Source organism: Schistocerca nitens, chromosome 4 (genome assembly GCF_023898315.1).
Source record: "Schistocerca nitens isolate TAMUIC-IGC-003100 chromosome 4, iqSchNite1.1, whole genome shotgun sequence".
In the NCBI taxonomy this organism is placed as follows: domain Eukaryota; kingdom Metazoa; phylum Arthropoda; class Insecta; order Orthoptera; family Acrididae; genus Schistocerca; species Schistocerca nitens.
In genome coordinates this window covers 934,040,146-934,062,550 of record NC_064617.1, presented here as the reverse complement: position 1 = coordinate 934,062,550, position 22,405 = coordinate 934,040,146, and the positions used below count along the sequence as shown (strand labels likewise).

General features: G+C 38.5%; 1 protein-coding gene across 1 annotated transcript in view; it reads right to left on the bottom strand.

Moving 5' to 3' along the window:
* The window catches only part of LOC126253567 (zinc finger protein 672-like), a 167,523-nt gene that overhangs the window by 1,100 nt on the left and 144,018 nt on the right, over nucleotides 1-22,405 (bottom strand). Inside the window, exon 4 of the mRNA XM_049954987.1 lies at nucleotides 208-345. Coding sequence (XP_049810944.1) covers nucleotides 208-345 — 138 coding nt within the window. The remainder of the gene's footprint in view (nucleotides 1-207; nucleotides 346-22,405) is intronic.

Sequence of the window (22,405 nt, the reverse complement as noted above, 5' to 3'; positions counted from 1 at the left end):
GACATAAAATGATAGTATTTTAAAAGTAAGTAATTTCCCTAATATTAAATTTTAACAGAATCGGATTATGAGATTGAAATATAGGTATTATTGCCTCTGATAAGCAATAAATGGCCAACTGTAAATACAAGTTAATTGCTGATTCTAGTCATATACACAGTAGTGCATCTCAAGGAAAGACTTGAGGAAAATTCTTGAGCTCATTACCTCGAAAATCTCTGTGAAGAAAATTATTTATCTGATTAATGGCTGAAGTATGAACTTTCAAACAGCCAGCAGTGCATTTACACAAAAGGAAGCTTCTGACCAAAAAGGAGGAAAGACACAGTGGATGCAGACACCAAACTGTTAAAGGTAAAAATGCTTTTACAATGTTTACAATGTCTGGTATAAAGTAACAGAAAACATTAAAGATGGCTAATTCCCACAAACACATTTGAGTGAACTTTATCATTCCATGTGCTATTGAATCAAAAAATACATACCCCTGCTAAATACAATATTAAAATCCAAGAATTAAATTATAAGTAACACCTCTTTAACTTAATTATGAAAGTTATTTACAAGAGAATGATATTTGAGAATTAAGAGAGGAAATATCCTTTCTTTCTAAAACTTGTTCTAGTGATCCTGTTGTAATGTTTACACTTCACTGCATATATTTTCTACAGGAAGATCACTTAGAAAAATTTACCCTGGCACACTAGGGGGATTCTAAGGTCACACAGCTATGTACTATGTAAAAGGAGTTTCTATCAATCGAGAATTGCAGAGTTTGTCGAATTCTGACAGTGCGTAAATAATGTAGAGGATCATGACGCTATTCCACAATGGAAAACTTGGAATATCTCAGATGTGAAGAAAAAGCAACGTTACATAACACTGGATTCACATACATTTCGTGAGAACTTTTATTACTGAAGTCAAAACCATACAGGTAAAGTGGCATAGTGAGGAATGACTGGAAGATTAGGGTGTTTGACTGAATCAGCTCTGCAATAGTGACAATACATTCAGAGGAAGACTTGCACTGTATGCCATGAAGCAGCGGCATGTTTAAAATTTTGTGGTTACTACAATTCACCTGTTGTAGGTAGAGTTCTGTGTTAGTAGTGAGCACTAAACTGCATCTGGTGTTTAAACTTAGTCAGCTCAGTGTCTTAAATAATTCAGGTTAAATAGACTCTCAAATGACATAGTGGACTAGGCTCCATCTACACTTGAACCAAAATCATGTGAGCTAACTATAACTGTGACATGCACATCGGTAGGTGAGTAGTGCTAATGGTTTTCTATAAATTGACTCTCTTGAACTGAGATAAGACACAATATCCAATTTTGTAATTTACAAGGCCTCACCATGTACTTACCAATAATGCATGAAGAGAAATTGATGATTGAAACACAATATACTAAATTCTTGATGGCCACATTGATAAGAAACTGAACTGGAAGTCACATCTATTGATCTTACACATTTGAACTCTGCAGCATTTGGATTATAGATGACGCAGTGGATTATAGTGTCGAAAATCTCAAAACATGACCTTATTTTTCCTATTTTAATTATGGCTTCATATTCTGGGCTAACTCTTAATTGTGGAAGAAACAGTTTCGTCAACAGAAGTTTATACCAATTTCTGATGTGCACAACACAACCTCTTGTAATAAGCTGTTTAAAGTGTGGTATACTGACAACAGCCTCACAGTATATTCACACCCTTGTAACAAATGTTGTCAACAAAAGTAACATTCATCAATATAATACTAGAAAAAGAAATGACCAACACTATCAATCACTCAGTTTTATTGTACTACAAAAAAGTGTCAGACATTCATTCATGACAATATTTGACCACATATCCAGTGATGTGAAGAACGTAACACACAATAAAATTAATTTAAAACACAGACTGACATCGTATTTGCTTGATTTTAAGTTCTACTCTATAGAAGAATTTTTGAATGTGTAATACTGGGCATGGCTGCACATGCTGCTGCACACGGATCACCATTAAAAAGATTAAAAGAAAAAACTGTCAAAACAGTTTGCTTAAGAACAATGTTAAAGATATTCACATTGATGTAGATGTAAATGAAGATGTCAGCACATTGTAATATTTTCATTGAGAAAGTGTAGTATAATTTTAAAATAACTGACTCATTCTACAGCATAGCGAGATGTCACAATTACTGTATTAACTAAATGAAACACTCGTTTAGCCTTTTTTACAAACTAAGAAGCTAAAAAAGTGTTTTGTTTGGTTAATACAATATTTCACTAAGAACCAACAGTCGAATCAATTAAAATGATCCCAATTATGATCACTGTAATATACAAATATCTAAGTAGCTAACTAACCTACTGCTCTTTCATGTTTGCCAATTTACTGGCAGAAACCAGAAGTAGATGCATTTTTTAACAGTAAGGGTTATACCAGACACATACTCACAAAAAAAGTTTCAATGACTGAACCAGTTTCGACCTAGCAGTCATTTTCAATAGCCCACGAATAACCTTCGGCCTATGACGACGTCAAAAATTAACTGAGAATCTCCAACTGCGTGAGGCTCCTTCCAGTTACTCTGTTTCACAGGTTACTGAAAATTATTGTTAAGCTGAATTTAGTTCATGCATAGAAATATTTTGTAAGGATATTTGACTACAACGAACTTTATTGGGAACCTGGGATTAGCTGAGCACCAACCAATATGGATGAGGCACCTTGATCGCTCAATGCAATAGTGTGTAGCATGGCTACAAACTAAGTACAACCACCATCTGTGTGAAATGAGTCAACACAAATAAAATAATCTAGTTCTGTTCAACTGTTTTTGTCAGAAGCACATCTACAATGTGTTGACCTACAGGTATTTTTTATTTTTTATTTTTACACACACTGTTTTATTACAGAATTAACTTCTGGAGCAATGTATGAAAAGTATACAGAATATTTATTGAGTAGGTTAATAGCTGCACATTTTGTAGAGATAGTTTTAACAATTTTGGAATCCTCATATTCATTTCCCAGTATACACACACTTCACGCTTTCTGTTGCTAACAATAAAAATCAATTTCAATTGAATTATGATTCACACCAGCACAATACAAGACTAAAAAATAATTTTCATGTTGACTTTGCCTCCTTGTGTAGTGCTCAGAGCAAGGTTATGTTCTTTGACACAAAGGAATTAGAAGGTGGATAATCCTTCTACTAATTGTCAAGAGAGAGCCACATTGTAAGTAGTGTGTCTATTGTAAAGCTGTCTGAGTAGACGAGCGGTTCTAGGCGCTACAGTCTGGAACTGTGCGACCGCTACGGTCGCAGGTTCGAATCCTGCTTTGGGCATGGATGTGTGTGATGTCCTTAGGTTAGTTAGGTTTAAGTAGTTCTAAGTTCTAGGGGACTGATGACCACAGCAGTTAAGTCCCATAGTGCTTAGAGCCATTTGAATTTTGTAAAGCTGTCTGAACGAGTAGAAAAGTACCGTGAACAGACCTCTATTGTTTTTCAGTCATGAGTAACTACAATGCCAGAAAAAAATGCAACACCCTCAATGACTGTGTCCAGTAGCACCAGAGTATAATACATGCACGGTTGTAGTGTTACTGATTTATTTGGCACAATCATCGGTGGTCAGGCAGCACTAAGTCTTTGACTTTGCAGGCAGTAATTGTGCTGGGTTTAGAGGTGAACAGTGTTTGTAACATTCATTATAGGGTCCAACCATACCCAACCAATGAGTACGTACTCCTGTTGAACAGCTTCAGCCATTTGAACAGGGTTGCACAGTGCGCCTCTGGGAAGCTGGATGGGCATATTGACAGATTGCTGGACATCTTGGGCACAGTGTACCAGTGGCTAGTCATTGCTTTCAACAGTGGTCAGTGGAGCATTTCCACACCTGTTGACTGAGTTCCTCATAGCACAGACACAAGTCGAAATTGACACATTGTGCAAGCGGTGATGGCCTACCAAATATTGTCTGGGGAAGAAATCGGGGCACATTTTGCACCTATTGTGTCACCAGGGACCATTGGGAACCATTTGCTAGCAGCAGGATTCAGATGACGGCTGGGCTACCACTGACACAACAACACCACCGAGCATGGATACCATGGTGTTGTGAAAGAGGTTATTAGAGAGTGGAATGGCACTCTGTTGTCTTCAGTGATGAGAGTGGTTTCTGTCTGTATACGAGTGATTGATGTATATGTTTATGGCACGGACTTGATGAGCTGGATATTCCACAGTGCATTCAACCACAACACACAGGCCCCATCCCAGGCTTCGTGGCTATTAGTTACAGTCTGTCACATTTGGTGTTTCTGCACAGTAAAGTAACCAGTGCCCACTACACTGTACAGGGTGTTATCCCCATACCTTTTCTGCGACAGGAAGGAGATTTGCTTTTTCAGTACGACAGTGTGTGTCCACGTAGGGCTGCTGCAACACAATGTGTTCTTCAAGGTATCAACTAAACATCTGTGGGACATAATGAAATGAGAACTTGCTTGTTCCCCATGGCCTGTAAGAACCATTGTCAAATAACAAAAAGCACAGGATGCTTGGACAATCTATTCCAGGCTGCCATTCAGCACCTTAATGATCATTTGCATGCAAGAATACACGCCTGCATCACTGACACTGTGGGGGTACCCTGTGTATTGATGTGATTTGTGATTGGACAACCTCTACTGTGACACGTGTTTCACTTGGTTTGAATCTGTTATTATATACTCCGACAATGAAGAATTACCTGTTACTTCACTTGTCAATAAAATGAGCTTGTCCTTGAGGGTGTTCCAGCCCACCCCCACCACCACCCACAGTGTATTTTCTTTGAACAATGTTGATGTAACCAAGTAAATATTAAGCTACCAGTAGAAGATAAATACTAGTCAGGTAACAGAACTGAAGAAACAACTGTTCTATTGAAAGAACTGGCTTTGCTTGTAATGTACTAGGTTACATTTACTAGTCATAAGCAAAAATACCATTAAGCAGCAAAGTGATAATTTATGATCAGTACAATGTACAGTTAAGTTTCTACATATCACTTGTCTTTTGTTATCATATATCTTGACTCATTGCACATGAACATTCTCCTTGTAGCTGACATCTACAGAACGTGATGAATGAATATATTTTGTTAAGAAACTGTGATAAATAAGCTGTCAATAGAAGTTTGCATTCACATTGCCTGAATCATGTATGACAATATTTGTGAATTATGTTTCAGGTAACCTACATGTTGTCTAAGTTGTTGAAGTGGGAAAGACACAAGACTCTCCACAAGCTTTTGGCTGAACTCTACTCTACCAATGTTAAGAGATACGTTTGCCTTGTAGCTATTGGAATCACAGCAGTACTGTAGAAGCGACATTAGTTGTGTGTAGCCACAACGCTGTTTTGTTTTACATACAATGCTGCCACTTTAACTTTGTGAAAGTTCATTTCCAATACGTGCAGTTCCATTTGCCTCAGTCTTTATGGATAGTGTTACCTGGAGTTTTGACTTTAAATGGCATTTTTTGAGAGTCAACCCCAGAAGCAAATCACACATGCGACGATGAAAGCATCACCAAATACAAATATGTGGCATTTTTGTGGCATGTGGAACCACAATGGAGTTCTCAGAACAGCACTGCCATGCGTGTTTGAAGAACATTTTGTGGCTTTGTGTTGTGCTGTCCCGGGCACAGAACTTGATTCTTTATGACAGGAGACTGTTTGGCTGTGTGAAGGGATTGTTGAATAATACCCATCATCTTGGCTAAGATCACTATATCACACCAAACTGGCAATTCTGACACAACAGTAGCCAAACTGAATCCTAGTGGCAGAAGACCTTTTCTTCATCGCGGTTTTGATGGTATGTTAAAGATAGCTGAAGGAATCCAGTTCCTGATCATAGAGTTGCATGTCAATATTGTCAGTAAATTCTACTTTGGGGATAGCTGCAGTGTTGTAGAGACAGAATTTCACCACCATTAAAATTTCAGGATGTCACACAACTGTGATATTGTCAGATCTTGAACTGGTCATTTACAAGATGGTCGAGCTCAGGAAAGGCAAGGGCCACTGTATCCAACTATCTGATCACAGCCAGATGTTGAGTGCTTAGCTCAGGTGACGTGCCATATACGGGGTCATTCAGGCACTGTTCTTTTCACATGTTGGTTCATCAAAAGTAGATCATGAATATGTTGATCTGGGGAAATTCCTTTGGCCACAGTCAACTGCTGAGGGTTACAACAAATTGATGAAAGAAGGAGGCACTGAATATCACAGATTGCAAAAGTAGATACACAGTTTTTGTTACAAAAGCAGGAACATCACTATTGGACACTAGAATCACAGAAAAAGATCTAGAGATAGGAGTTGCTGTGCATGATACAATACAGAGTACAAGAATGTCAAAAACCCTATGTGGCATGTAACCTGCCTGCTTATAGGTCTCTGTTCAGGCAATTACTGAGGGTACGGTGATGTGAAGGTTGTTTAGATGGAATGAAATGGAGTCACTAACACATCTGCTTTAGTCTCCCACTGTTTTAGTCTCCCATGAGCAGACCATACAGTAATTTAATGTTCAATCTCACACATACATTTCTTTGCTGAGCTCTACTGACCTAAGTGCCATCAATCCTTCTGTCTTTTTCTTCTCCCTCCTCTGTCAACTACAGGCCCCTGTCCCTTTGGAAAGACAGTACATCATGCCATTGCATACAAATTCTGTCAGAATTTCCACAGTCATGAAGGTGTTAGCATGACCCTTTAGGTCATCTGAACTCAGTACCCTTGGATTTATCTGAGATACCACTGGCTTTACACAACTTCAACCAGACTCTGCAAGATGTGGGAAGCAGTTCAGCTGTCATAAATTAGGTTGAGTTCCCAATGGTTTCAGTCTGGAGTTCATACTACTGCAAAGACTACCTATCAATGTCTAAGTCAGTTGCTCATGATGGAAGGCATATAGCAGTATATGATGCTATGAAGGTGTAAAATACAGTTATTCGCAATCCTCCAGTCAGATAGGTCATTAAACTTGAACGTGATGGTTTCTTGGTGCTGTCTAGGAAGCTACATGTGCTATGTTAAGCAGTACACCGCTAATACTGTATTTGAACATTACAGGACTATTTTTCCTTTTCATTTGATTAACCTACATTTTACTACAGTTAGTAAGCTGCCATTCACAACACCAAATAGAAACTTCATTTAAGTCACCCCGTATCCTATTACAGTCACTCACCAACCACATTTTCCTTTACACTACAGTGTCATATAAAAACTACTGCAGATTGCTGCTCACCCTATGTATCAGGACATGTAACAACAAGAGGGGCGCTATCACACTTCCTTGTGGCACTCCTGACAATACCCTTGTCTCTGATAAACACCCGCCATCCAGGACAGTGCACTGGTTTCTATCACTTAGGAAGTCTTGAGCCACTCACATATGTGAGAACTATTCTGTATGCTTGGACCTTCATTCACGGTCTACGGTGTGGCACAGTGTCAAATGCTTCCTGGATGTCTAAGAATATGGAATCCACTGGTCGCCCTTCATCCATGGTTCACAGGATATTGTGCAAGAAAAGAGCAAACTGATCCTTGCATGAGCAATGATTTCTAAATACACGCTGATTTGTGTACAGAAGCTTTTCTGTCTCAAGAAAATTTCTTATACTTCAAATTATAATATGCTCAAGAACTCTGTAACAAACTGATATAGAGATATTTATCTGTAATATTGCGGGTCTCAATTGGAATTTTGCACTAACCAAGAGATTTGCAATAAATGCTAGCTAAGTAAGTGACAAATGGCAAAGGTATTCGCTGTAAAACTGAACTGAGATTCCATCTGAAAATGGTGAATTATTTGTTTTCAATTCTTTCAGTTGCTTCTTTATGCCAGGGATTCCTATTACTAAAGACTCCATATGGGGGGTCTGGGTGGTAGTCAATGTATGGTACATCTGTATAACCCTCCTGCATAAATGACTGTTTAAACACGAAATTTAGAAATCCAGCTTTCCTTTTGCTGTCTACTACTGCCACACCAGACAGGTCAACAAGTGGCTGGATAGCAACCTTTAACCTGCTCAGTGATTCTATGTAAACCAGAATTTTCTTGATATCTTTCACTAATATATGATGGTGAAAGTTGTTGTACTCTTCATGCATCTTATTAAACCACAGAGGGTCTTTTCCATCCTTAATGCATTAATTTGGTATATACTTCTCCATAGCACAATTTACAGTCACATGTTTCTCTTGATGGGATACCCACAACTGTTGATATTCATCATCAATGATAAAATCCATTAGAGTTGTAACTAAAAAGGAAAGCACAATCCAGTATCACGACCCATGACCTATCTTGAGGAGCATTTACAAAATTATATATCAATAACACTTATCCACATTGTTAATATAGGAGAAGTTAAACAGAACCAACACAAATTCTTAAAAACAAACCCTGTACAAACATTACTATGTGAGTATATACCAGATGCATAACTGGGGTTAAAATATTTCAAAATAGTGGCCAGTCGCAAACTTAACTCCGAGGGTTACACTGTGTTTTCACACTTGCCTGCCAGCGCACAGTCTATATAATCCACTTTTATGGACATTTCAATGTTCAAATGACCACCTATCTACCTTCATGCAGATCTGTGTGTTGCACACCCTTAAGCCCGAACCATAGTAAGTTTTGTAATGGGGATAAGGGATGTTGGGCCTTTAATACTTTATATTTGATACCATTCAACAGTGGTTCCACTCTTTTAATTGGCGACCTATGTCCTTTTATGTAGCTCCTCCTCTTCGAGAGACTCTCTCATAGGCCTGGTATTCAAGAGGATATCACATTTCATGCCGTATACCAGGGATGCACTATTTTGCATCCTTTACGGACTCACATTTTAATGTATGTACAGGAGTTTTCTCTCTAAGAATTTCTGTTGGTTCTGTTTAGCTTTTCTTTCATTAACAATGAGGATAGGTGTTATGCAGATGCAACTGAAGATAGGAAACAGGTCCTGAAATCAGGCTGTGCTTTTCTTCTTACAAATAAATACTTTTTACCACTGTAGTGGATTTTATAACTGATGAATTTAGAATCAGTTTAGACTTGGCCCACAATTCCTCTATGTCGATCATGTAGGAATTAAAAGCTGTCCATTCACTGTCTAAGTAGAATGCTAACAACTGTGTATCTGCTCTCTACGGCATGAAAACACTCTGGCCTTTTTGATGGATTTATTAACTTTACTAATGTCACTATGAAGAAACCATTATCACTGATCCAAATCTCTACACTGACACTGTCAATAAGGTCATGCCTATTTGTAGCTACAGGGTCTCAAGCATATCCATAGTGTGTTAACTAGCTGCTAAAGAGAGTTTCAAAAAATGTATTCAGAATTACTTCTCAGCATTATCCGTTGCATACCATCTGTAATGAATCCATGGATATTCCACTCTATATTAGATAGGTTAAAATCACCTCCAACTAGTCTTACAAGACTGAGGTACTTCCGTGAGTCTACACTTTCTTTGAATGATTCTACAACTGTTACAGTGGAATCAGGTAGCTGGCACAAAAATCCACTGACAACTTAAGTTCACCTAGACCAGTTACTCGCATCCAGATAACATCATGATTAAAGTAAATTTCGACTTTGATAGAAACAATATTTTTGTTGAGTGTAATGAACACTCATCTTATGACAACTAACCTGTCTTTTTAATATACTTTCATAACTAGTTAAATATTTTGGAGCTTTCTACTTTGGGCTTCATCCATTTCTCATTTTCAAGTATAATTTGAGCGAGACAGCTTTCCCGGAAGGCAATAAATTCAGGGACTTGATTACAAATGCTTCGACAATTTACTTTCAAAATTTTGATATTTTAAATACCTTTACTTTTGTAGGCAATCTGATTTCAGTCTGACCGACAAGCATTCATGAGAGGAACTCAAACTATCGTCTAACCTAAAGAACCTCAATGTGCACTCCACAAGTACTGTCTTTACTGCACTCCTGACTTATAAAGGGGAAACTACAGTTCTCCCATAACACATATAAAGAAATCTGCAGCAACATCTCATAAAATCGATGGAGCCTCTGGTTGACATCCTTGCCAATTATGTGTCTGCTACTACAAATTGTAAGTTCTGATTGCACTCCAAGAGCATGGCCAGCAGTCTTCGCCACTTCCACCAGCTGTCCATACGAACTTAGACGGCCTTAGAACCCAAGTGGCAGGATTCACTGCTGCTGATATGAGTCAAACTTCAAGATGGCTGCACCCTGCACCCTCAATAGCCACAAGCAAGGCTTACACCACATCTTGGATGAGCCCAATTCCCTGGCAGACATTCCAAGAGTACACTGGACTTCTTTCCAGCTCCAGATGCTATTTACCTGATGGGCTGCATAATAACTCTAACATCAGAGCTCCTGATAACTAACAAACCCCTCCCCCAGTATGTCTATTCAGATCTTATTGAATGAGCAGCCAGTTGTCCACTCACAGGCAAATGGGCAAGTCAGAGACCAGTCCTCATATTCATCCTTCACCTCAAGTGATGCGAACCCATTGCCAATTGTCACTAACTCAATGGTCAGCATGGTTCTCCTGCATCAGAAACGCTGGAAGGTGCCTTGGCATTACTGCCATTTAATTGTAATGTAATATCAATTGCAAAAAAATTTCCCATGTGATTATAAGGAGATTAATGCCAATAAGCTCACTAGAAAACACTGCACACAGTAATTTTAATCCTGCAAGAAAATAGTGATGTTAATATAACACCACTTTGTAAATTCTACATATCCCATAGTGAAAGTAAATTATCTGCTTGTTGCCGAGAAGTAAACAAAGTAACACTAATCATTTAACAGTAGAAGGTGCACTGTTTTGAAACTTCACACCAGATTAAAACCGTGCAGCACACTGAGACTGGGAACCTTACTTTTTGTAGACAACACTTTTATGCTCTAAGCATACAGGCAAGTCTGTCAGCCTTTTATTGAACTTTAAGTCAGCGAGTACCTATCCCCTACTCTCTAAACTTCACAATGATCTCCTGCAAGTCAAAGTTTTAATTAGCTAGAAAATTTCAAAACTGTGCACATTCCACTGTAGAGTAAAAGATGCACTATGGGAAAAAACCGTAAGCTGTGGATAAGTCATTTCTTGATAATATCCTTTTATTTCAAGAGTGCTAGTCCCAGAGGGTATAAAGAACAACTTACGTGAAGGTTGGAAAGTAAGAAAGGGTACACATAAAATTAAAGCTATGAGAACGGATAATTGTTATGCCTCAATAGCAAGATTCTGTGTTCGAGTCCCAGTCTGAGACACAGTTTTAATGTGCCAGGAATTTTTAGATAATAATGTTATTAAAGTTGAAGTTCCCACAATGTTCATAGCTATAAAATTTTCTATGGCATGGTGTGTAAAAATTCAATATTAAAATCCAGTTATCATGACTAATATAATTAATCACTAACATATAACTTGAAGAACTCATAGTAATCAGCTAGTTGGTACAATAGCTCGCTCTCTCTCAATTTTGAAAAAGGACAGGTAATCAGAGCACAACTTCTTCATAATTATCTTGCATTAAAGGAAACAGGAATAACACAGTCACAACTTTCTACTGTTTACCAGACATACCTAGCATACTTCTGCAACATTCTCCTTGTGCTGTTACTGTGCTTTTATAGCTACACGCTTGCAAATTCAGTACTTTAAAAATAGTCCTACCATTGTGACATGTGATGGAGAAGTGTCACCACTTTCTTTACTTTTTACATTTTGCAGGCCATTCTGACATAATAATTACTATGATTTACCTTAATTGCCATAAGATTACTTCTGTGTGCATTTAAAGCTCAGATAGAATGTCTTACAAGCCAAGCTAAGATTTGTGATTTTACTCTTTACTTCAATTGCTTTTCTCACAGAGTACGCGACTATTGTGGATGTGAAACAGGGGCTATTCGCTGGTAAGAATTACAAATACTCACTCGAAAGATCCAACTTTCACAGTAGGGTGAAATATCAATCTTCAGTGCAAATAGAATCTACCACCAATTGTGTAAAATGAACTCCCAAACACATTGCTTTTCAGCGATTTAACCTACACTCCAGTCTTAACTCTGTAAGCATGATCACATAATCCACCTAGTTGAAATATAAATATTCAACACTTTTGTGGTATTTTGTTCTAATGAAGAGACAAATTCACACTTTTGTTTGCTGTTAGCCTCAGTTTGAAGTAACATCCTTCACAGTACTCGAGAAGCACTTTTAATACATCTTCAACTCTTGCAAAGTGCTATCAACTCTTGATTGTTTTGCAAAGAAAAATTATCAAGCACCATAAGAAAGGTGCTGATTACTAGTAAATATGTTGAAATATCTGGTTTTACAACACCAGCCATTTCACTACTGGTCAATCTTTCTGGTCGTATGATTGTAGTGTATTAAACTTTTTGTTCCTGACATTTCATATAGAGCTGTGTTGGACACCTTCATTGCATGACAAGCCATTTCCCTGTAGCGTTTGTTCAGTACATTTAATAAACTATGCTTTTATGAAACAAACAGGAAAACAGAAGGATAGTTTCTGTCACTAAGAACAAGAAATGTCAGGCTGAGATTCATACAGAGAATGCTAATTAAATCTAATTCATCCATAAATCCTCATTCAATGGATTCTGTAGTATTACTCATTCAACTCAGTACTGTTACCAAGTACAATTAACTGAGAGGAAGAGAATATTCAAAGTAGTAGTGAGCATTTCATCATCAATTCATTAAGTATGTACAAGAACATCATGGAGATACTTGTCCAACTCAAATGGCAGATGTAAGACAAGACAGATTTACAATAAAAGTTCTGAGAATGCATGTTCTAAGAAGTGTCAAGAAACATATTTTTTCCTCCAACACACAATTTGAAAAATGACTATAATGGTAGAACCAGCAAAATGCAATCTGATACTGAGCACAGAATTCACAAATGGAATAGGAAAGAGAAAGAAGTAGAAGTGTGTGTGTGTGTGTGTGTGTGTGTGTGTGTGTGTGTGTGTGTGTGCTCATACACAATATTTTGAGTTTCATAATCTGATATACCTGCACAGCCATCTAGTAAACTTTTATATAGGCATACTTTCACTTCTGGGGATAAATACCATTGTTATAACAGCAAAGATGCACTCATTCACTAGAGAACAAAGTTAACAGGCTCATAACACACAGCATTCTTACACAAGTTTGCAGCTCTCCACACAAATCAATTTTGTTAAAGTTCTTTTCATACCTGCATAACTACTGCACCCTACATCTGTTTGAAGCTGCTTAATGTATTCAAGCCATGGTCTCCATCTCTATTTTTACAGCCCCCATACTTCTCTCCATGACCAAAGTAATTATCCCTTGAAGCCTCAGGAAGTGTCCTATCAACTGTCCTTTTATTTTAAGTGAATTCTGCCATAAAGATGTTTCCCTACAATTCAATTTTGTACCTCATTGTTAGGTACTTGTTCTACTCATCTAATTAACTTTCTTCTGAATAGCTCATTTCCAAGGCTGTTATGCTCATCTTAGTTTATTATATATATTTCACTTCCATGAAAGTTAACTTCCAGACAAATACCTTCAGGAAAGACTTAAAATTACATTCAACATTAATGTATGTGTCTTTTTCAGTCTTACTTCCTTCTTTTTTCAGTTAGAATTTTATATTACCTTCACTTCTGTTGTCATTAGTTATTCTGCTGCCCAAATAGCAAAACTTATCTGTGTGTTTAATATCTTACTTCGTAATCTAATTCTACTAGTATCGTATGATATTAAATTGACTACATTTGTAATTCTCAGTTTACTTTATTTTAATCTTATAACCTCTCCTCAAGACTCTATCCATGCTAAGCAACAAACCTTCTGAAAGGTGTAAACATTTCATGTTCTTTGTTCTTTTGTAGATATCTTCATTTTCTCTTTCCTGTTTCCCTGCATATACTTTATGTGAAGCACTATTTTCTGCAATATTAAAATAAAAACTAGAGTTTAAGGTTTCATAACTGCCTTGAGGCTCAAGGTGTAAACTTTAAAATAATTATGTGCTCAGACAGTAGGACAACACTCGTCATTACTGTGGATGGCATTTGTTGCTTAAACTGTTCACACCTACATTCTGTACACTTTTTCAGCAACTACAAATATCCTACATGCAGAGAAATCTAACACTATATTCCCAATCTTTTAGAGATCAAATATATGAGGATTGTACCAAAAGTAAGGTCCCCAATGAGCTACAGCCTCGAAGGAAGGTGCTACGCTACATCCGACAGCACTGCTGTGCGCAGTGGTTACCCCCCCTCTCGAGCCCACCCACCCGCGATTCACTACGTCACTCAGTGTTGACATGGCAGCCGTCAGAGATGGAACTGTTGATCACCCCTACTGCCAAGTGCGAGGTTGAAGCAGTAATCCGGTTTCTCTATGCAAGAAAGTTACCCCCCCATGAGTGCATGACCGTTCAAGTACGTCCGCAAATGGTGCAGGGCTTTTGCCAAGGGTCGCACAAAAGTTCACGATGAAGAACGGAGTGGAAGACCACCGGTCCAGAAGATCAACAGTGAGCTGCTCAAAGATTCAAGGGTCACTGTCCGTGAACTTTTCAATTCTGAAGCTTCCCATGGCACAAATGAAAGAACTTTTAACAGAAACATTGGGTTATTGCAAGGTGTTTGCTCGCTGAGTCCCCCGGATGCTGACAGATGGACACAAGGAGCAATGCCTTGACTGTGCTCGCAAGTTTCTCCAACAATGTGAGGGCGGAGGCAATAAGAAGCTGTCATGGGAGATGAAACGTGGGTGTTTCATTACACTGCTGAAACAAAACAACAATCAGTGATAGTACTCCGGTTAACCGCCACCAACGAAATTCAAACAAACAAACACACACAGCCGGCAGGAAAGATTATGGCGACTGTGTTGTGGGATTGGAAGGGGGTACTCCTCATCACTTTCATGCAACCTGGGACGAGTTGGGTTGGGTTGTTTAGGGGAAGAGAACAAACAGTGAGGTCACCAGTCTCATCGGATTAGGGAAGAATGGGGAAGGAAGTCGGCCATGCCCTTTCAAAGAAACCATCTCAGCATTTGCCTGGAGCGATTTAGGGAAAGCACAGAAAACCTAAATCAGGATGGTCGGACGCGGGATTGAACTGTTGTCCTCCCAAATGCAAGTCAAGTGTGCTAACCACTGCGCCACCTCGCTCGGTCAACCTGGGACGGCAATAAACTCAGACAGATATTGTGAAAAGATTGACCAAACTCCGGCGAGCAATCCAGAATCACCGCAGAGGATAATTGAAGGCAGGAGTAGTACTTCTACACGACAACGCTCAATCCCAAGTTGCTTGTCAAACACAGGAGCTTTTGAAGAAATTTGGGTGGACTGTTATGCCCCATCCCCCGTACAGTCCGGACATAGCCCCAGCGATTATCACCTCTTCCCCAAGTTAAAGGAACACTTAGATGGCAAACACTTCAAGTGCGATGATGAAGCCCGAGCAGAGGTCACATGCTTACTCAACAGGTTGGCCGGAGACTACTTCGACTTAGGAATACAAAATTTGGAGCACCGCCTTAATAAGTGTGTCGAAAAAATTGGAGACTGTTGAAAAAAAGACAACAGTGAAATCTTTTCAACAATGTATAAATTAATCCCCCCCCCATGAACCATGGACCGTGCCGTTGGTGGGGAGGCTTGCGTGCCTCAGCAATACAGATGGCCATACTGAAGGTGCAGCCACGACAAAGGAGTATCTATTGAGAGGCCAGACAAACGTGTGGTTCCTGAAGAGGGGCAGCAACCTTTTCAGTAGTTGCAGGGGGCAACAGTCTGGATGATCGACTGACCTGGCCTTGTAACACTAACCAATATGGTCTTGCTGTGCTGCTACTGCGAACGGTTGAAAGCAATGGGAAACTACAGCTGTAATTTTTGCCGAGGGCATGCAGCTTTAATGTATGGTTAAATGATGATGGAGTCCTCTTTGGTAAAATATTCCGGAGGTAAAATAGACCCCCATTCAGATCTCCGGGCGGGCACTACTTAGCAGGACGTTGTTATCAGGAGAAAGAAAACTGCCGTTCTACAGGTCGGAGCGCAGAATGTCAGATCCCTTAATCAGGCAGGTAGGTTAGAAAATTTAAAAAGGGAAATGGATAGGTTAAAGTTAGATATAGTAGAAATTAGTGAAGTTCGGTGGCAGGAAGAACAAGACTTCTGGTCAGGTGAATACAGGGTTATAAATACAAAATCAAATAGTGGTAATGCGGGAGTAGGTTTAATAATGAATAAAAAAATAGGAATGCAGATAAGCTACAACAAACAGCTTAGTGAACACATTACTGTGCCAAGATAGATACGAAACCCACACCTTCCACAGTAGTACAAGTTTATATGCCAAGCTAGCTCCGCAGATGATGAAGAGATTGATGAAATGTATGACGAGATAAAAGAAATTATTCAGATAATGAAGGGAGATGAACATTTAATAGTCATGAGTGACTGGAATTCAATAGTAGGAAAAGAATGAGAAGGAAATGTAGTAGGTGAATATGGAATGGGGGTAAGGACTGAATGAGGAAGCCGTCTGGTAGAATTTTGCACAGAGCATAACTTAATCACAGTAACACTTGGTTCAAGAGTTATGAAAGAAGGTTGTATACATGGAAGAAGCCTGGAGATACTAAAAGGTATCAGGTAGATTATATAATGGTAAGACATTTCCAGGGGAAGATGTGGACTCTGACCACAATCTATTGGTTATGACCTGTAGATTAAAACTGAAGAAACTGCAAAAAGGTGGGAATTTAAGGAGATGGGACCTGGATAAACTGAAAGAACCAGAGGTTGTACAGAGTTTCAGGGACAGCATAAGGGAACAATTGACAGGAATGGGGGAAAGAAATACAGTAGAAGAAGAATGGGTAGCTTTGAGGGATGAAGTAGTGAAGGCAGCAGAGGATCAAGTAGGTAAAAAGATGAGGGCTAGTAGAAATCCTTGGGTAACAGAAGAGATATTGAATTTAATTGATGAAAGGAGAAAATATAAAAATGCAGTAAATTAAGCAGGCAAAAAGGAATACAAACGTTTCAAAACTTGAGATCAACAGGAAGTGCAAAATGGCTAAGCAGGGATGGCTAGAGGACAAATGTAAGGCTGTAGAGGCATATATCATTAGGGGTAAGATAGATACAGCCTACGGGAAAATTAAAGAAACCTTTGGAGAAAAGAGAAGCACTTGTATGAATATCAAGAGCTCAGATGGAAACCCAGTTCTAAGCAAAGAAGGGAAAGCAGAAAGGTGGAAGGAGTATATCGAGGGTCTATACAAGGGCGATGTTCTTGAGGACAATGTTATGGAAATGGAAGAGGATGTAGATGAAGATGAAATGGGAGATATAATACTGTGTGAAGAGTTTGACAGAGCACTGCAAGACCTAACTCGAAACAAGGCCCCGGGAGTAGACAACATTCCATTAGAATTACTGATAGCCTTGGGAGAGCCAGCCCTGACAAAACTCTACCATCCGGTGAGCAAGATGTACGAGACAGGCGAAATACCCTCACACTTCAAGAAGAATATAATTCCAATCCCAAAGAAAGCAGGTGTTGACAGATGTGAAAATTACCGAACTATCAGTTTAATAAGCCACGGCTGCCAAATACTAACGTGAATTCTTTACAGACGAATGGAAAAACTGGTAAAAGCCGACCTTGGGGAAGATCAATTTGGATTCTGTAAAAATGTTGGAACACATGAGTCAATACTGACCCTACAACATAGCTCCGAAAATAGATTAAGGAAAGGCACACGTACATTTCTAGCATTTGTAGACTTAGAGAAAGCTTCTCACAATGTTGACTGGAATACTCTCTTTCAAATTCTGAAGGTGGCAGGGGTAAAATACAGGGAGCAAAAGGCTATTTACAATCTGTACAGAAACCAGACAGCAGTTATAAGAATCGAGGGGCATGAAAGGGAAGCAGTGGTTGGGAAGGGAGTGAGACAGGGTTATAGCCTCTCCCCGATGTTATTCACTCTGTATATTGAGCAAGCAGTAAAGGAAACAAAAGAAAAATGTGGAGTAGGAATTAAAATCCGTGATGAAGAAATAAAAAATTTGAGGTTCACCGATGACATTGTAATTCTGTCAGAGACAGCAAATGACCTGGAAGAGCAGCTGAACAGAACGTACAGTGTCTTGAAAGGAGGATATAAGATGAACATCAACAAAAGCAAAATGAGGCTAATGGAATGTAGTCGAGGTAAGTCAGGTGATGCTGAGGGAATTGGATTAGGAAATGAGACACTTAAAGTAGTAAAGGAGTTTTGCTATTTGGGGAGCAAAATAACTGATGATGGTCGAAGTAGAGAGGATATAAAATATAGACAGGCAATGGCAAGGAAAGCGTTTCTGAAGAAGAGAAATTTGTTAACATCGAGTATAGATTTAAGTGTCAGGAAGTCATTTCTGAAAGTATTTGTATGGAGTGTAGCCATGTATGGAAGTGAAACGTGGACTATAAATAGTTTAGACATGAAGAGAATGGAAGCTTTCTAAATGTGGTGCTACAGAAGAATGCTGAAGATTAGATGGGTAGATCACATAACTAATGAGGAGGTATTGATAGAATTTGGCGAGAAGAGAAATTTGTGGCACAACTTGACTAGAAGAAGGGATCGACTGATAGGACATATTCTGAGGCATCAAGGGATCACCAATTTAGCATTGGAGGGCAGCGTGGAGGGTAAGAATCACAGAGGGAGACCAAGAGATGAATACACTAAACAGATTCAGAAGGATGTAGGTCGCAGTAGGTACTGGGAGATGAAGAAGATTATACACGATAGAGTATCATGGATAGCTGCATCAAACCAGTCTCTGGACTGAAGACCACAACAACAACACAAATTAATAACAATAAGCAATATTTTCTATTTGTAAAAAATATAGGAATCTTACTTTTGGTACAACCCTCGTACTATACTTTTTGTATGAACAACTTTACAACATATATGTAAAAGTGGGTGTGATATGTGGGTCTACATAATACTGAAACAATACAATAGAGAAGAAAAGGCACTGCAGCATTTAAAAAATAGTTGTTGTAAACATAATGACGACAGATTACATAATAGTAATATGTCAGTTGAAAATAGGTGAAAATCTATGACTAACCTTAGCATAAATATTTTAAAAAGAAGCTAGTTGCTGTGCTTTTCAATGTAGCTCAATTCGCAGCCAAGGAAGTCATCATTATCATTGATAAAATAATACTGTAAATCCACCAACATTTGCATCAAAACTGCTATCCAATTTGTAATATCCAGTGATCTTACACAGTTTGAGGCTTTTTGGGATATTAACTCACACTACCTAAATGAAGACATGCCTAATAAAGCTTGCATCAAAATAATTTAAATGTTGTGTAACAACATTGTGCAGCAATCGTCTATAGGGACAGAATTCAATACTTGTACATAGGACAAACAAACTGTCAAAGACATGGTCCAATTTAATGTCTTATGAAAATAAAGTGGCAAATGAGGGTATAGTTGCTAAAAGTCAGATACAGAAAAAAAGACTTTGTGTATACCAGAAAAAATGCTTTTGTGTAGTCACAGATTCTTTCATGGAGGATGCACTTGAGGCACAACTCACAAATTGCCTTCCTTACCTTCCAACCATTAGAAGTTCACTCCCATATATCACCAGATAAGAAAGGGTACTATGGATAATTTCTAATCAACAGCATATATTTAGTTCCCTGAAGAGATGGCCCACTCTGCTCCAGACTGTTCTCTGCCATCAAACTTGTTCAAAAATTCAAACTATATTTCATATCAGGACTCAAAATGAAACTGATCAATGTATTTCACCTATGTACATAGGAAAAGTTGCTAAATAAAAGGCTGGCAGATAATATTCAGAAGGATATGAGACAGGAACAGAACCAGTGACTGGTTCAAAACAAGCATTTGAAAGAAAATGCCAATTCGGTTACAAGCCAAAGACATGTAAAAATGTAAATTAAAGGTAAATACAGTGAACTATATTTTATACAACACCAGTGAATGGGTGTCACAACCTGTTTCACTGACTAAATTGTAATGATTATTTATAGCATACTGTGATATCTTCAGTGTTTAAATTGATTGGCTAACCCACAGAATTTTGTTTGCGGGACCTATGCTTCACCATAAGAAATAAATCATACCGTTCCTGAACAGGACATGAAGGTCAATTAATGGCGCGAAAAAAAAACAGTAAGCTACCTTCAAAACTGTGAAACTTTTTTGATTCTTAGCCCATGTTCTTCAATTATTAAAAATCTCTTAGATAAAAATATATTGATAAATAAATTAGAAAATTATTGATTCTAATCACATTCTGTTCATGTACTACTACAATGGAAGCATAAATTGTTTCTATGTAGGTTATCCAGATTCTGAGTGAAGTTTTACATTCTTGTGCTAAAGTCTATAAAAGGTTGCCAGGAGATATCAGACAGGAAATTAGAAATCACCTGGTAAACCAAAACACAGAATAAGAGTACCCCATATCAACTGCTTCTTTAATTTATCAGAACATTAGGACTCCTAAGATGTATATTCCAGATAACACTAATGTTCACATTACGCAGATTTTTAACTTTCCCACCATAGAGACAGCTGATAGTGTACTCTGAAATCACTCAAGTTGCATAAGTGTTTGCAATGAAGTAGGAGATACAAAGTGCAGCTGAGTAATGTACGAGGAAGTGCAGTGGATCCCCCCACCACAGTAGCTTCTTAGTTCCTAAAATACACTGAGGTGACAATAGCCATGGGATAGGGATATGTACATATTGTGTATATAAGGTACAAAAGGGCAGTGCATTGGTGAAGCTATCAAAGTGGGACATACGATAAAAGTATCCATTAGGACACAGCAGCCAAATTTGGTGTCTATGGGTGATGGAAGCAGATGACAAACGTGAGTGCCTTCACTAATTGCATGACATCGCCTGCAGCATCTATCCTGGGATCGTGACCGTATTGATGGGTTGCACCCTAAAAGACTCAAAAACTGTGGCCAGGTCAGATAGTCCCCGTTTCAGTTGGTAAGAGTTGATTATATGGTTCAAGTGTGGCAAAGATCACATGAAGTTGTCAACAAAGCACTGTGCAATCTGGTGGTGACTCCCTAATGGAGTGGGCTGTGTTTACATGGAATAGAGTGGGATGACTGGGTCCTTTGGTCCAACTGAACCTATCATTGACTTTCATGAACTCCATGCTTCCAAACAACGATGGAACTTTTATGGATGAGAATGTGCCATGTCATTGAGCTACAACTGTTTGTGGTTGGTTTTAAGGGCATTCTGGAAAATTAGAGTGAATGATTTGGCCACCCTGATTACCTGCCATGAATCCCATTGAACATTTATGGGACATAATCCTGCACCAGCAATATTTTCACAATTATGGATGGCAGTATGACTCAATATTTCTGCAGGGGACTTCCACTGACTTGTAGAGTCCATGCCACATCAAGTTGCTGCACTACGCTGGAAAAAGGAGGTCCGACACAATGTTAGGAGGAGTGACTTTTGTCACCCCAGTGTATAGTGTAAATGTAAATGCACGTTATTTATAAGCATCTCCAGAGTTTCAGAAGATGAATATTAGGAGGTATCCCATAACTTTTGCCACCCCAGTGTATAGTGTCTATGAAAATACATACTTATTCATAGGCATCTCCAAGGTTTCAGAAGATGACTGTACTAAAACTACAATACCTAGAGACATTATAGGTGCCAAATATAGGAACAGACACGTGTCAATACACATATATGACATTCTTGCAAGTATGCAAAAAGACAGCTGCCCACTTCTGGAAACATGTTTACTGGGCTACCTATCTGCAGGCACAAATTAATTCGACACAACAACATAGAGCAGATGAATTGTCTACATGTTTTGAGACATCTGCCCCTTAGTGGTACACTCTGCAACTATGCCATGACACACATTATGAATTGAAACTTGGGAAGATGCTCTGTCCACTGACATGTGTAATTTTTCTGTGTATTGTAGTTTTCGCACAATCATCTCCTGAAATGCCCAAGATACCTATGAATATACTTGTATATAAAGAAATCTAGATCCGAGTTCCATATTAGTGGGTGTATATTATCACTAGTTATTATTTGTTATTGTTATACTGTAGTTTACAGTAAACAAATGCTCTCTCTTTTGGGAGCTTGCTAGTATCATGTATTTGTTTTTCTGATGACTTTTT